This window comes from Chroicocephalus ridibundus, chromosome 2 (genome assembly GCF_963924245.1).
Source record: "Chroicocephalus ridibundus chromosome 2, bChrRid1.1, whole genome shotgun sequence".
Classification (NCBI taxonomy): domain Eukaryota; kingdom Metazoa; phylum Chordata; class Aves; order Charadriiformes; family Laridae; genus Chroicocephalus; species Chroicocephalus ridibundus.
Genome location: NC_086285.1, coordinates 134,853,417 through 134,868,263, shown reverse-complemented (window position 1 = coordinate 134,868,263; position 14,847 = coordinate 134,853,417). Strand labels below are relative to the sequence as shown.

The window sequence follows — 14,847 nt, the reverse complement described above, 5'->3', positions numbered from 1 at the left end:
AGTAATATACATCATTGTCAATTAGCCATTTTTAGCAAAGAAATACGGAAGGGATAAATAGGAACATTATATAGAATACATATAAAGGAGATTAATATATATTTTAAAAGAATATTAGTATTGATTTATACTATTATACATTAGTTTACACAGTACACTTTTATACAATTATTTATGAGTATTTAAAACTGTAGTAAAAATAAATGCTGATGTAAAGCTAAGACGGAAATAGCTAGGACTTCAACTCTGCAAATTCCAACAGATATTTCCCACAACACTAAGCTTATCCACAGCTTAACTATTTTATGGTGCAACATTTTTAACTTCACATTAAATAAAGCACCATGATTGTAACTTCGAAGGAAAAACAGAAATAAAAATGCTACTGAAGTACTGTATGAGTGAGTTAACAGTATTGCAAGAACTCTGGCTTCTGGAATTTCCTGAGTTTTGAGTGCCTGACTTTTTGACTTGGTACTGCACCAAAACTAAAAATTTCTTTTTAAAGAAAGGAAGGAGGGGAAAAAACATATTCTGTTTGGGATTTTTCTACACGCTCCTGAGTTCCTTAGCACATCTTATAAATTGCCTAAGCACCACCTTACACCTCTTTGTTTAACATCAGCTAAACAGAGAGATAAACTTAATAAGGAGACCTCCGTGAAGAATGATCTGTCACATGCCTTATTGCAGAGCACGGTGTGCCCCAGTTACCTAGATCCACTACTTTTTACCTACTTTCTGCCTACTGCTGCCTCTAATCCTCACGAATTAGAGCATGCCAATCTGCTCTCTAAACCTTAGTAGCTCCTTGCTCTCATAAAATTAAGACTTAGTTAAGAAATGCCTTTAAAAAGGTCATACACAAAAGCGGACATATGGCTGTGTGAATCTGGACAAGATATTTATACTTGCCGTGCTTACCTTCCCATTCACTCTTACTCCTCTTGTCTGTTTGGACACAAGCTTTTCACAGCAGGGTCTCTCTGATTAACACTAACAATCAAAGCCTCCTCAAAGCTGGTCCACAGACCATAGGTGTCATAATCTCCTGAAACTCAAGCTTTACCAGCTGTCTATCTGATCCTAGCAGCTCAGCTGACCTTAGAAATACTGAGAGGAAGCGCGTGCAAGCCTCAAGTGGTGTTGCCTCTTCCTCTGCTTTGCTTAAAAGAAGCTCCAATGCAGACTGTAACAGCGCAAGACACACACACATGCACACACACACACACAAAAAAAAAAAGCTTATGGCCAAACACTGGTCAGGGCACACTATTTGGTCTCATTAATGAGAACATCAGTGCGAACACAGCTTACCTCCTTGCCATGCACCTTACAGAAAGGAGTCCCAGCAGAAGCCCTTTTTTTTTTTTTTTTTGTTATGGATTAATTGAAAACACAAAACCTGCTTGCCCTCCGTCTTTAAATGGGTTTTTAACATTATTAAATGGCTTCTGTCGAGCCTCATGCATATACAACTCAGACAATCAAAGAAAACTATCATTGTAACTGCTGTTTCCAGGTGCAAGACAATCTGTTGAACACCTTCTAAACTGAAATACCAGAGGCTTCTCTCCTTGAACAGCATCAGGCTCCTTACAGCAATACCGTGTGATCCTCAAGTGTGCTTTGTTTTACTGACACAGAAGACAAAAACCAGTCTAGAAAGTGGTCTTAGAATCAATGTTTATTGTGCAGGTCCCACATACAAAGATATGATATGAAATATATTTGATGTGTGATATGAGAGCAAATAGTAAATGAAAAACAGAAGATTCCTTGTGTTTCCAATCTAAACAGTGTCCAGAGGTACCGGAGCAAAGAAAATAAGCCAGGTTGAAAAGAAACTTTACAAGCACCACACAAAAGCTATCCTGCACAAAGAGCCATATACAGCATATGTGCTTCTAAATCTCATCCTATTTTGAGGAATTTAATCATGGATAAGCCTTTTGCTGCCACCTGTACAGAAAGTGATGTGGCACAGAGTACTTCAGGGCAGTGAAAATAAGTAGGTTATCACATAGTTGAACCAACAGACATGAATTAAACTAGGGATCCAAACTTTCCCGCAGTAAAAGTTTTATCCATGTTCATTCCTGCAGATGACAAGTTTAATTGCTTGTCAGTGACATTCGTTTTAATGTCAAATATTACTTCAACTTTGCCCTCTTATTTAACCAGCGTAGAAACTATACACAGGCATAAATGATAGGGACCAGAGAACCAACCCGTGGCAGACTAAATCAGTCGTTTCAAGAGCTCTTGAGACACTGCTAGTCTGATGAGGATGCTCACATTCAACTTACACCGAGATCACAAACGTTTTGTTTGTTAAAACTAGTGTTTTCCTGCACATCTCAAGGCATGCCAAAGTGTAGCCCTGGAGGACCACTGACATCTGGTGGTCATTTCAGTCCTTCCCAACACTACCTGCAGCTCCTGGCAGGCAACGAGCACTAGCTGAAGTGCAGAGACCAGTGAGGCTTGGGAGGAAGGAAAAGTGCTTCATCAATAATTGGCACACAGGGCTGATAGTGCAACTAAACTGGCACGTCTCTGGGAAAATAAGTGTTCTTATCTAGAACTAACACATTTAAAAAAAAAAAAAGAAGGAAAAAGTAAAATATTAATTAATTTAAAAGACAGCTAAGTCATATATATTGAAATTTACCATGACTTGATCAGATTATATTTTACAGATGGCCTGTCAGAAATACATGCCAGGGATGCATTAAGTTACAGGCCTTACTCTATGTTTATTAACTTAGTGGAATTTATTGGCTACAAGTAAATGCAGATGAACTGCAATATACAAACAACAAACTCAGTTAAAGCTGCCAACACATTAATAGTATTGTTGGATTAAACTTACTCTAGAGATAATAAAGCTTTTCTAAATAGAGCACATTTAATTCAACAAGTTCTTGAGAACAACTGGGTCATGAAATAGAATTACATAAAAACGTCTTTTTGACAAATAAAAAAAGCATTGTTTTCTAGGTAAGATGTTTCTTATTACTGAAAAGGAGCAATGAGATTTAGGTCTTCTTTTGCTAGACGACTAGCACAATATTAAGTTATAAGCAGGAGTATTCAACAATTTTATCCATTTTGGTATCTGCTACACGGTGAGACTGCCAAGACAAAACCAGCCTCAGCTCTCTGCACCAAACTTGAGAGCGGATCTTCTTGGTGCTCACAGCAATTGGGCAGAGACCACAGCCACCAGCACTGGATCTAAAATGTACTTAGGCCTGATTGAACTGGTTGTTGATAGGCAAACATTTAAAGCTATGTTTTGCTTGTTGCCTACAGCTTGTAAACAAAATTCTGAGGCTTTCAGACATTCATGAAGAATACAAAAATGTTTCTAAACCGTCACGAGAGTTTTCAGCCCTTCCCGAGTACTTCCTTGCTGCAAAATCATTCAAAGTCTACGTTCAGGTAAATGTGCATTTCTCATTGAAACAGGAGCCCAGTTCAAACCTAATAAAACTCTTTGCTGAGTAGTGGGAAGTCATCAAGGTGTTTTTCTATACCTTTCCTACAAGCTACAAGAGTCCAGCTTTGCAAAAAAATCTGCAGTACAAATGACCTGTCTCCAAACTGACCTATATTTTTCACCTACCACCAATATGACACCTCTCCACAAGTGAACAAATTGCTAAATTACTCTTTCACCTTCAATCTAGGCTACCCGACCAGATTGAAAGATAGTGAAAGTATTTTAAATTACTTCTACAAAATGCATTGTTGTGCATACATTTTCCCCTTGGCTGTGGCACATTGTGGGCAAACGTTTAACAGAGGCACATGCGATTGCTAACATAGCCAAGTAGCGTGCAAAACAGCGCTGAGAGTGGAAACAAGGGTACACGGGACACTAATATGGAGACAACGGTATCAAGCCACCCCAATGAAAGCAGGAAATGTGCACCAAAATAGTTTGGTTTGACTCGGCCAGGGCTTGTGCCTGAGCTGGGTACCTGGCTGGGCCAAAGGCTACCCAAAAGGCTCACAAAAGACAAGTGTCAGGTCTTTCACTCCCATTTTATTTCAGCAGAAGTCTAGCTCTGGAGAATTTCACTCACGTGGCCCATATATCACTGATGTTCATACGTGTTTCAGGTCTCTTCACGTATTACTGCATGAACGTACAGTGACAGAAGTGGCACCACAAGACTACTTTCTAACACATTCCTAGAGGTCGAACTGCAAATCTGTAGGCATTAATCAGTACAGAGACACTCACTCCTGTACACCACGGGCATAGAGCCTATGTTCCTTTTAAATCCTACTCTGAGCATTTAAAACAAGTGCTATTTTCAATATTTCAACACTGCTGATTTCTGCACAGTAATGCATTTCACCCACAGTGAAGAGCTATCACATTGCTGCACATCTATTAAATAAAAGCATTATAATTAGGTCAGCTACTGGGTAAAGGAGACAATAACCACTTTTTAACAAAGCATTGTCACAGCCCTTATAGCTCCTCGTCTGAAAACAAAGTCTCTTCTTTCCTTTGTTGTCCCCCCAACATATTGTTTTTCACAAATATCTCGGCATTGCCAATCCAATTATAGAACAGCAGGAGACAATTACTGTGTGATAATGTTCTAATTCACAGACATAACCTTTCTTCTACTTTTATATTTTACGGAGGATATTTTCCAGGGGGGTAGAATTGCCCTCCACTCACCACCAGGGACAGACGGCTCTAAAAAAAGTTGTGCCTGGTTCTAATTGATAAAATCACGTTGGCAAACCTCTTACGAAGACACATGAAAGCAAGATAACCCATTCCCGCCAGCACGCTGACCAGCAGGGTGGTGCCAAGAACCCTGGGTGCCCTCTTCTTGGCCACGCGGAATGCCGTTGGCAGAACGGCCGAGATTAATATATTGTTGACATGTCCTAAAACTTTGTAAAATGCTTTTCTCTTCAGGACACGCTCATAATAGGCTTCCAAGTTGGGCCGCTTTCCGTTTCCCCAGTTTCTTCTTGCTAATCCCAGAAACTTCAGGCGATGTAATGTGACGGCAAGTGATACATCTGCCAGACTGAAGAAATCGCCACAGAGCCAAGGCTGATTTTCATCTTCTAAGCAGAGATAAAACATAAAGAATTAGGAGCTAACAGAATACAAGCATGCGTAGAAGCCTCCATGGGCTAATATTTAATTTAGTGCTATTTCAAAATGTGGTCTATTAATAAACACCACCGACACTTCAGCTAAGATATGACTTTAATCAATGAACAGTTTACCCTGTCCTTTCTCCACACGATATTGTAAAGTCTTAGGCTCAGCAGCCTGGCCTACATTTGTTAAGGAAAAAAAGAGCCACATTTCAGGTCCATCAATTAAAATTCACAGTAAACACTTATTTTCCTCAACTACATATCTCAAATCTGGATAAAATTAATCAGTAGTGGAAAGGAGGAAGGCAGCTTAGCTTTTACTGAAAAGCTACCACTTGCCTGAAGAATTTAGCGTCTTGCCTGGGTCACTCAGCTCTATGGCATTCATTCAAGAACTGCTAATTTGCTGGAGAATTTCAAGTCAAAAAGAAAGGGCTGAGGTGACTGACCTGCAGCAAACACACCAGCTCAGCAAGACAACAGCTTGTCTACCCATCTTTCCTTTGTGCCTGCTAGACCCCAAAGCATGGGGTTTTTACACCAAGAAATTTGAGAAGTGATGGATATTTACCCTGCCCACCACTAGTCAGGAGCACAGATGGAGACCCCAGGTCCCCTCTCCAGTGAAAGGGAAGAGGTGAATCTTCCTGGGATGGCTGAGAGTAGGCACTGCCAGGCAGCATCACACCTCTAACTTCAGTGACCTGAACCACCACCACCACCTGAAAGGGCTGACCTGTACTGACTACACCAAAAGCTTTTGAAACCCAGGATATGAAATTTGTTAGTTAGCACAGCTGCCAGCATGAGTACTCTGCTGAGATCTCAAACAGGACTATGCAGTTCACTCCTCATTTGCAACCTTTTGCAAATGTTCTTCCCGCACAAGAGGCACATAAAACCGCTGGCGTGAACGTTCAGCAGGACCTCTGTGGAAACAGAGAAATTCTGCAATGTCCTTTTCAACTCATTTGCCACCAGAGGAAAGCAATAGTTTGGCACACCGCTGGTTCCAGTCCATTTTGACAGTTACGCAGGTCTGGTAGAAAGGCCTCTGCAGAGAACGAGCGTATCCTATGTTGCTGAAAGGATACATGGGGATTCATCCAGTGCATTAAGATGATGGAAAGAAAGACTTGTGTGAAAGAAAGATGCCTGCTGTGGCAGCAGCAGCAAGTGAATGAGGAATCTGAGCAGTAGCAAGAGAAGCAGAAGCTCAAAGGTTGACCAGCACCTGCAGGAGCATTGGTCACAAACCTCAAAAATGTGAATACCTCAGACAAAATTCCAAGAGGCATGCAATAGTCCCAAGTTTTATGAAATCCTGTGATCCTGGTGGTTTTCATAAGCTCATCAATATTGTACCAGTTGACTCCTTGAAAAGGCTATTTAGCAGAGAAAGCAAAGGGGCTGCTAGAAATGGTGACAGGCTTAGTTTGCTGAACAAAATCCTACCACCCTTTGTGAGTTAAAACATTTTCTGTGACTCTTTCATTGTTGAGTCAGTAGAAAATTTAATCTAGATCTTCAATTGCTGGTTCAAATCTACTGTCTTGATAGTAACTGGTAATTACTACAATAGCTATTTATAGAGCCAAATGCAGAGTTATTGATCTGAGCAGACTGATGCTTCATGCATTGACTGATGCTTCATGCAGCTCCCAGTGAAGTCAGAGGAAGGATTCCTATTAGCACTACCGCGAGTTGGACCAGCCTCTGAATAAGCATAAGACTAATCCCATTTAAACAAAATTCAACTTTCATTTCAGTGGATGGCAGATCAACGCTACTGCTTTCCAAGAGGGTGGGGGAGGGAGGTTTCCTAACGATTAGAGCACTTACCCAGATTGCTGATTCTGCATATACCACAAATATCAGCATAGTATTTAAGCAAGATTGTAATAAATCTGTGCTAAACATTAAGGTCATGATCATTATAGTGATCTCAGGCCTTCAACTACAACATCGAGAATAACATTCTGTAGTTTTTTCTTACTTTGTTGATAAAATACTGCAGAATTGTGCAGCTAATTATACTCACTATGCTTAAAATGCGAGTATAGTGCTCTCAAAAGACAGTGAGAACTCACTGAGAGCAGTAGTAAAGTAAACTAGTATTCAAAACAGTATTGATCCCTTCTGTGATGTTAGATCAGTATATGCTAAAAGTATCAATTAGGATACATTAAATCCAATCCTATAATGGTGCTATCAATAAGTTTACTCACTCTCCCCAAACATAATCAACAGGATTTAGCAAGATTAATTCCTTACCTGGCGTCTCCTCATTTCGCCGCTGCAGTTCAGTCTCAACCTGGTCCAAAACTTTTTCCAGTTCATCCAATATTTTCTTTAGGTATTTTATATTATCATGATCCAGCAGCTTAGACTAAATATACATACAGGTTAGTGTTTTAATCATTGCACAGAGATTATATCAAATAAACTTCTACTTAGATACTACAGGGCTTACTCATGAAATGTGGTTATTTTCACCACATAGTCAGCTGGATACCATTTGGACACTGGCGACTATTCAGATAACAAAAGTAAAACATTAGAGATGCTAGATTTCGAGGTTTGCCTCACCCTGCAGGGTGCTCAACATCCCAACACCAACACTGCTGCGTACTTACCTTTGAAGTCAGTGGGACCAGTCCAATACTTCAGCACACACTTGAAGTGTGTAGCTGATATGGGGGACAGACTGCTTCGTGCCTTGCAGGGTTAAACCACTGCATGACATTACTGGTAATGACAGGTGAAACAAATGTTTACATCATGACAGACAAAATCTGACACTAACAAGCTCATAATAAAGACAGGGGGGAATACAAAGGGTTTTCTTACTTTAAGGCGCTTCTGTTTTGCTATATAGGCATCCTGAAGGTCTGGATTTTCTTCCGCAAGTTTTTTCAACTCTGATTCTGTGTTACTTATTTGGCCTGATTAAAAAAAAAAAAAAAAAAAAAGGAATGACGTTAGATATCCAAGCATACCCATAATGCAATCCACAGGAACTGATCAATAAATTGTGTACAAGTATCACACCAAAGAAATGGAAAGCGGTACTTCAATGAAGCATCACCACCAAGTTGGGATTCAAAACCAACATGTTTTGGAAAACTTAACTGCTGTGTAAAGTGACCCCACCACACTTTCTGCTCATCTGTTTGCAATGAACTCTATAAAGAGGTGATCTCACAGGCAAGAACGAGGAATTCTTGTTAACATTTTTCTCTTATTCAGATAAAACCATTTTGCTGCCAAAAATGGTGCTGAATCCATGAAATTCTACTGCAAATACGTTAGGTCTCTGATGTTTTTGTAGCTCAGTTCCTGGGTTCCTAACACGCTTTTCATGCTGTGAAAGTGCAGATAGGCCCATACTGAGATTTTCTGTAGGTCGCTGTAGGTCACATGCATAATTCCACAGCAAAAGCCTAAATACCACTGAATATGGAACCAAGGTGTTTTCTGTTAGCTAAAATGTGACACCAAAGTCTGTGATCCCTTTTGGAAATGTTCATTACGGACTATAGGGATATTCTAGAAAAACATTCATTACGTGACTTAAAGAAGGAATGATGTGAAAAATTTAAGATAGTTTTAGTGATTTCTACTACATGTGTATAGCCTTTTCTCTCCTTCAAAATGGGGCTTTGCTTGAAAATGCCATTCATACAGACCTAGAATACCAAAAGACAGTGAATAATAAGTTATTTTCTAAAATAAATATTTCTAGTAATAAACCGAGAACAAAATAATAATTATAGGGCATGAATCACCTCTCAACTCTACTTGATAATTAAGTTCCAATTAAGTCTTATAAATTAAACTGATAAAAAATTCTTGCTAGAGAATAATGAACTCACTGTTTTATATATTCTTTGTTTCAACCTGACATGACTGTGAAAGCCTTCTTTCAACATAGCATATGAAGAAATTGAAGGATGTAATCACACAATTAAAATCTTATATATGCAATTAATTACTTAATTGGATTTGGTATGCATAAACATAATACATAACTGGCTGGTGGTTTATTATATCTAGCACTTTGAAAAACATCAGCTTTTCAAAGCTGAAAACTAAACCACCCAGGAGAAGTTAGAACAAGCAAAAGAATTGTTTAGGAACATCCATGAGCTATTCAAAAAATGCATCCAATCAAGAAAGCAGGCGATGCTTTTAAGTATAAAAAGATAAGAAAACATCCCAATTTAGACAAGTAGCAATTTTAGCTCTACCAATATGAATGTGTGCATGTAAACTGACAACAATTAATACCAACTATAAGCCAGAGGGGAAGAACGCATCCAGTCAGCAGAACACAAGGCAATGTTGTAAAGCAAACCATAATAAAAGCACTGACTGTTACCACGTGGAAACAGAAGAACTATCAATAATGCCTACGAGTAAAGTACAATTATTCAATAAAAAGTTATCATCCACATTTGGGGGAAAAAAACCCAAACAACCAGATTGTACAATGATATAAGATAATAATTCATGTTATTTCAGTAAAAAAAAAGAATGCTTATTCCTCTTACTGAAATTACCCATTCTAAATCTCTCCAGATACTTTTTATAGAGAATTTATTTTTAAATAGCCATTGATCATTGGACCAGCAACACTGACTTCTAAATACTTTGCAATGCCCAAGAAGTTTCCAGCAGACAGAAAGACAACTAATTCTGTGTTGATGTTTTATAAAGGGTAACTCATGCAACTGTAAGGAAAACTAACTGCCTGACTTCACTTCTGACAAAGTTAACGGCGTGGCTCATGAGAGAACTGACTTGCCAAAAATTCTGAGGAGGAGAATAACACAGTTAGTTTGTTGGAAATAGAACTTCTCAAACTAAGACAGTATCATCTTTTATGATATTATGAATCTGGCAATAGTATAGTTGTATTACGTCTCAAAGTCTCTGCAGTATTTGACTGTTCTACGGAGCATTCTAAAATACACCCAAAAATATCAACACAATATAAAGCACTGACATTGACAAAAAGTATCAGAGATCTCAGAACATAACTGTAAACAGGGAATCGTCGTCCATCTGTGTTCTTGGGATTTGATCCTTGTCCTAGAACTATTTATTCATAATACTTAGAAAGAAACCTAAAAGCACTTATTAAAATTTGCCATGGTACAAAGACTAGAAGACCAAATCAGGAAAAAACATGGCACTGATACCCAGGGGTCCAGACTGGTTGATAAACTAGGCCTAAGCAACCAATTGATGTTTTAACACAGTCCAACGTGCAAATATAAATTGAAGCAAAAGATATAGTCCAGAAAAGATACAGGCCACAATTCTTGGAGAGAGGGCTGTAAGTTTGGAAGCAGTTCTGGAAAGCTAGACTGAGGTCATGACCCACGACCGACTGAACAAGGATTCCCAGTGCAGTTCTGTGGCTGAATGTAATGCTGGAGTCCTTGAACATACATACAGTAAAAAAAAAAAAAAACGCCAAGAATAAAGAATTAAATATTTATCTCCCTATCTGGTACCAAGGTGAACAGAGTCTGCTGTCCAGTTCTGGCATCCAAACCTGGGGCGGGGGGGGAAGGAAAAAAAAAAAAAAAATATTTGCCAAGGATTTTTCTGAGTATCACTGAATGTTGTTTGAACTAGGTATTTCTTGTAAACTACTGGATTTGAAACAGGAGTTCAGTTCAGGAGGTTCTCTGTTATAATGGGGACTGGGCAACACAATCTACAGTTATTTCCTCTGCCCTTAACATATTTTTTCATGGGAAACTGGTATGTATATAAAAGTCCATGAGGCAAAATATTGATCACAAGGAAGTCAGAGGATATTTCACCATTGATTCTACCAGATCACTGGTTAATCCTTTGTTGTGATTTGATAACGTTGTGTTATTTACACCCAGGATTTTGTTTAAATTGTGCTTTAACGACTTCCATTGGTCAGATGAACCCAAGCTACGTGACTTCTTCATACATTTATTTTTTTCTCCCTACCCCTGGCACCAAGTTGACGCTAGTACATTCCTCAGACTAAAAGGGCTGAATGATTCTCTTGTAATATGTTAGATAAACAGACTCTGTTTCGTTGAGGCTCATCTGCATTTGCACCATTTTGAGAGGAAAGCAATTGCTTTCATTTAATAGGTAAACTTACTACAAGTTTACAATCACAAAAAAATGGGTCTTCAGTCTGGTGGTTTGCTGTGAGCAATAATGGTGCTATTCCCTAGAAATTGCTTTATAAGCATAAACAGCAAGATCAGAAATTAAAATATTCGCAGCTGTCACAGCTGCCATTTTCTGTTACGCGCAAGAAGCACATTTTCAATCATTAGGAAAATTAATTCCACAGGCACCTCCAGAATGACACTTCCTCTTTCCCGTTTTCAAATCATAACAGGCTACAAAATCAATGAAAAGCATACACACAAACGATCAGGGACTGCAACTAAAATTGGAAATCAGTGCTCAAGATATTCTGCTTAAGGGGCACTGAAGACACAAGATGAATGCAACACAGTATCTTATTAACTGACAGGCATTCGGAGCTACACCAGTACATACTACGAATCCTGCTGGTGGCATAGGCTGGAATCATGGAGTCCACTGTTAACTCAGGGTGCAGGATGCAGCCATGCGTGTAGGCATCCATAGGCAAGGAGTCTAAAAGCTCTCTATAGTGTTGCACCCTCAGGTAATACATGCTCCCTTCTTCTGGCATTAATCTCGGTACTCCCTCTGCAATACAAAGTTAAAAAACACAGTCAAGAAAAGAAGAACCATGTAATTGATCCGGAGCAGTATTTCCAAAGTTACTTTGGTTATGTCCAGCTGGCACAGCTGGCGCAGCCACAGCTAAGAAAGTTTTGCTATTTCCCACTGGAACTCAACAGCTCAGCAAAACGTGTATGTACATACTGCATTTTAAAATGATTGAATAATTCCAGTTCCTATGCAGCAACCCATGTAAACAAGGCTTTAAGAGGCCTTCAAATCAGAGAAGCGGATTCTGCATCTCTTGTGTACTTCTAGGGGTACTTCATGGCGCACAACCCTTTAGACCCCTGGCAGCTGAGGCTGCAATCAGCCGTTAGGGCTGAAACATTACTACAGCTGTAATGCTGTAAAACTTACAGTACGGGAATCCTAAAACGGCTGAAACATTACTACAGCTGTAATGCTGTAAAACTTACAGTACGGGAATCCTACTCAAAGCATGGTGAGAAGTATTCCTGCACACCACTGAGTTTTACCCTGCCCTCCATCTGCTTGGGCCCTGACTCTTCATTTGACGAACATGCCAGCGTTAAATACATACTATGTTCCTCTAACAGTGAGGTTTTCTCCATGGCTTAGAGATCATAGCACTAAACCCCTGACATATAAGACGCTGCCTCTTCACACCTAAAAAAAATGTAACTCAAAAATTGAGGCAATCTACCTTCCGGCAATACAGACACAAGGAATTATAAAAGTCTGCATGGGATCACTTCTGAGTTTTCTCTTCCCACTTTTTTTTCCTCTTCACTCCATTTTGGCTCCAAAAACAATTAACTCGTTCCACTTCCTTCCCCCAGCCCCTGAGATTATTCTAGAATTAAGGAGTAATGTGCGTCTTTCTTTTTTTCTCCCCGAGGGGCAGGAGCTGCCTGACAGCAGCAGAAGTTGTGCTGCTCTCTCTTCAACACATGATTTTTCGTGCCAGGCTCCCCACAGGGTTAGCAACAGCCCAGCGCGGCCATTGCTGACTTCTCCATCCTTCCTGAAGGAGGAAGGAGGACAGCGGTGGGGTGTTACCTACAGCTGCTAGTAAAGGTGCTGGAAGGCCTTCAGTTCATTTTAAAAGAGCATGTTTTTACCCCATACCACCAACAATTAGGAGAGCCCGTTTATATTTGAGAGTATAAATGTTTTCTGGTCCTGAACGAAGAAACACGCAGCAATACGGAGCTGACCCCAACACTGCCGCACGCTATGGGTAGGTACGCGGGGAAGGATTTCAGGCCGAAACACCGACAGGATTACCATCTACAAACGTTGCTTCAAGGTAATCGATAATCTGCGTTGCCTCACAGATGATGTTTTCCCCGTGGATCAGGACCGGTACCTCCCCGGAGGAATTCAAGCGCATGAACCAGGGCTCGTTGTGCTCGCTCAGCGGCAGGTTTACATCGTGCTCTTCGCACGCCAGGGCTTTTTCAGCTATTGCCAGGCGCACCTGCAATGGCATCGTCGGGGTCACCCCAGGAGAACCATTCCACGGACATCTCTCTCTCCCCGGTGCCTGGAGCCCGCCCCGGCTGCCGGCCCCCGGCCCGGCCCTGCCGCGGCTGCTTCCCCCTGCCCAGACCGGCCGGCAGCGCGGGAGGGGGCGATCCGGGGCCTGCGGGCCGCCTCCCCCTGCCGCCCCACCCCCAAAACCCTCACCTTCTGCGAGGAGAAGGACTGGGTCCAGTGGTACAGCACCAGCGGCGCCATCCCCGCCACGGCCCGGCGCGATGCGCTGCGCTGCGCCGGGCGGGGCAGTCAGGCTGCGCGGGCGCGCAACCGCGGCCGTGCCCGTGCCCGTGCCCGCGGCGGCCCTGCTCTTGGAAATGAAAAGGAGGAGATGCCCGGGCTGGGGGGAGGGAGAGGAGGACGGATACCCTCTCTTGTTCCCCCGCACTGCTCGGAGGATGGCCCTTCCGAAAGGGAAACCGCCTACAGCATCCCCCGAGGGAAGCGCAGAAAGATGGATGCGCAGGTAAAAAGGTCACATGGCAGGATTCCCCCCCCTTCCCCTCCCCCCCCCCTTTTTTTTTCCTTAAACAAGTACTTCCACAATGAATTTCAGGGACACTGGCATCATGCTTTTGGGGAAAAGAGCGATAAATGTTGATATGAGTGATAAACATCCTGAGACATCCTGAATTGGACCCTGTGAGCAGAAATACTCCATTGCCACATGCACTTCACTTGTAGCAAGAAAATACGTAAAGCTGCAGAATAATACACATTTCTTTTTGCCTCCAGATGTATTCTTTCAATCCCAAGATACAAGGCTTCTCAATTATTATTTTTTTTATGGACAAAATTAGAAAAAATGAGCAATTTTGCAGGTTTTGGTTTGTTTTGGTTTTGTTTTTTTTGTATGTGGAGTAGGGTCCTGAAAAGCATCTGGTAACACACACTGGCTTCCATCATCAGAAAATGCTTCCACTGGAGATAGTTCAGAAGGTGCAGTTGCTGATAATACATGCCTTATTCATTAGACAATATCTACCTCTCTGCTGCATCAGGGAGATGAGCAAACTAAAAACCGTGGTGAGATTACAGAGTCCAGAATATTCTCTTCACCCTGAGTGCTCGATCCGCAATAAAGGCGACTACTTCAGGTGAACCTGATAACCCACTCCCACATGCAACTTCTATATACCAGATGAATCCCACCAAAATTCTGAAGACCTGAACCCAGTACGTCAAGAGCTACATCCCAACAACAAGTATATTTGATTTTAAGAGAAATTTTGACTAATGTTAAGCAAGGGAATGGATTTAAATCACTGAAAGAGACAAGGGAATGGACAAATCTTCTAAATCAAAAGGGAAAAAACAAAGAGCCTTTCCAGCCCTGCACTGTTCATGTGAGTGGGCACAAGGGCAGCCCCATGCCTTCCCCAGAGACTACTCCCAGCTCGAGTCACAGACTGAAATAACCTC

The 14,847-nt window shown here is 41.1% G+C and overlaps 1 protein-coding gene across 1 annotated transcript; it reads right to left on the bottom strand.

The window, feature by feature from the left end:
* Nucleotides 1-238: 238 nt before the first annotated feature.
* GDAP1 (ganglioside induced differentiation associated protein 1) lies at nucleotides 239-13,891 on the bottom strand. Its single transcript, XM_063327070.1, has 6 exons — nucleotides 13,576-13,891; nucleotides 13,174-13,366; nucleotides 11,713-11,886; nucleotides 7,996-8,090; nucleotides 7,420-7,534; nucleotides 239-5,106 (listed from the first exon to the last, which is right to left on the bottom strand). The coding sequence occupies exons 1-6, from the start codon at nucleotides 13,624-13,626 to the stop codon at nucleotides 4,724-4,726; spliced, it is 1,011 nt and encodes a 336-aa protein (XP_063183140.1). The 5' UTR covers nucleotides 13,627-13,891; the 3' UTR covers nucleotides 239-4,723.
* Nucleotides 13,892-14,847: the final 956 nt, after the last annotated feature.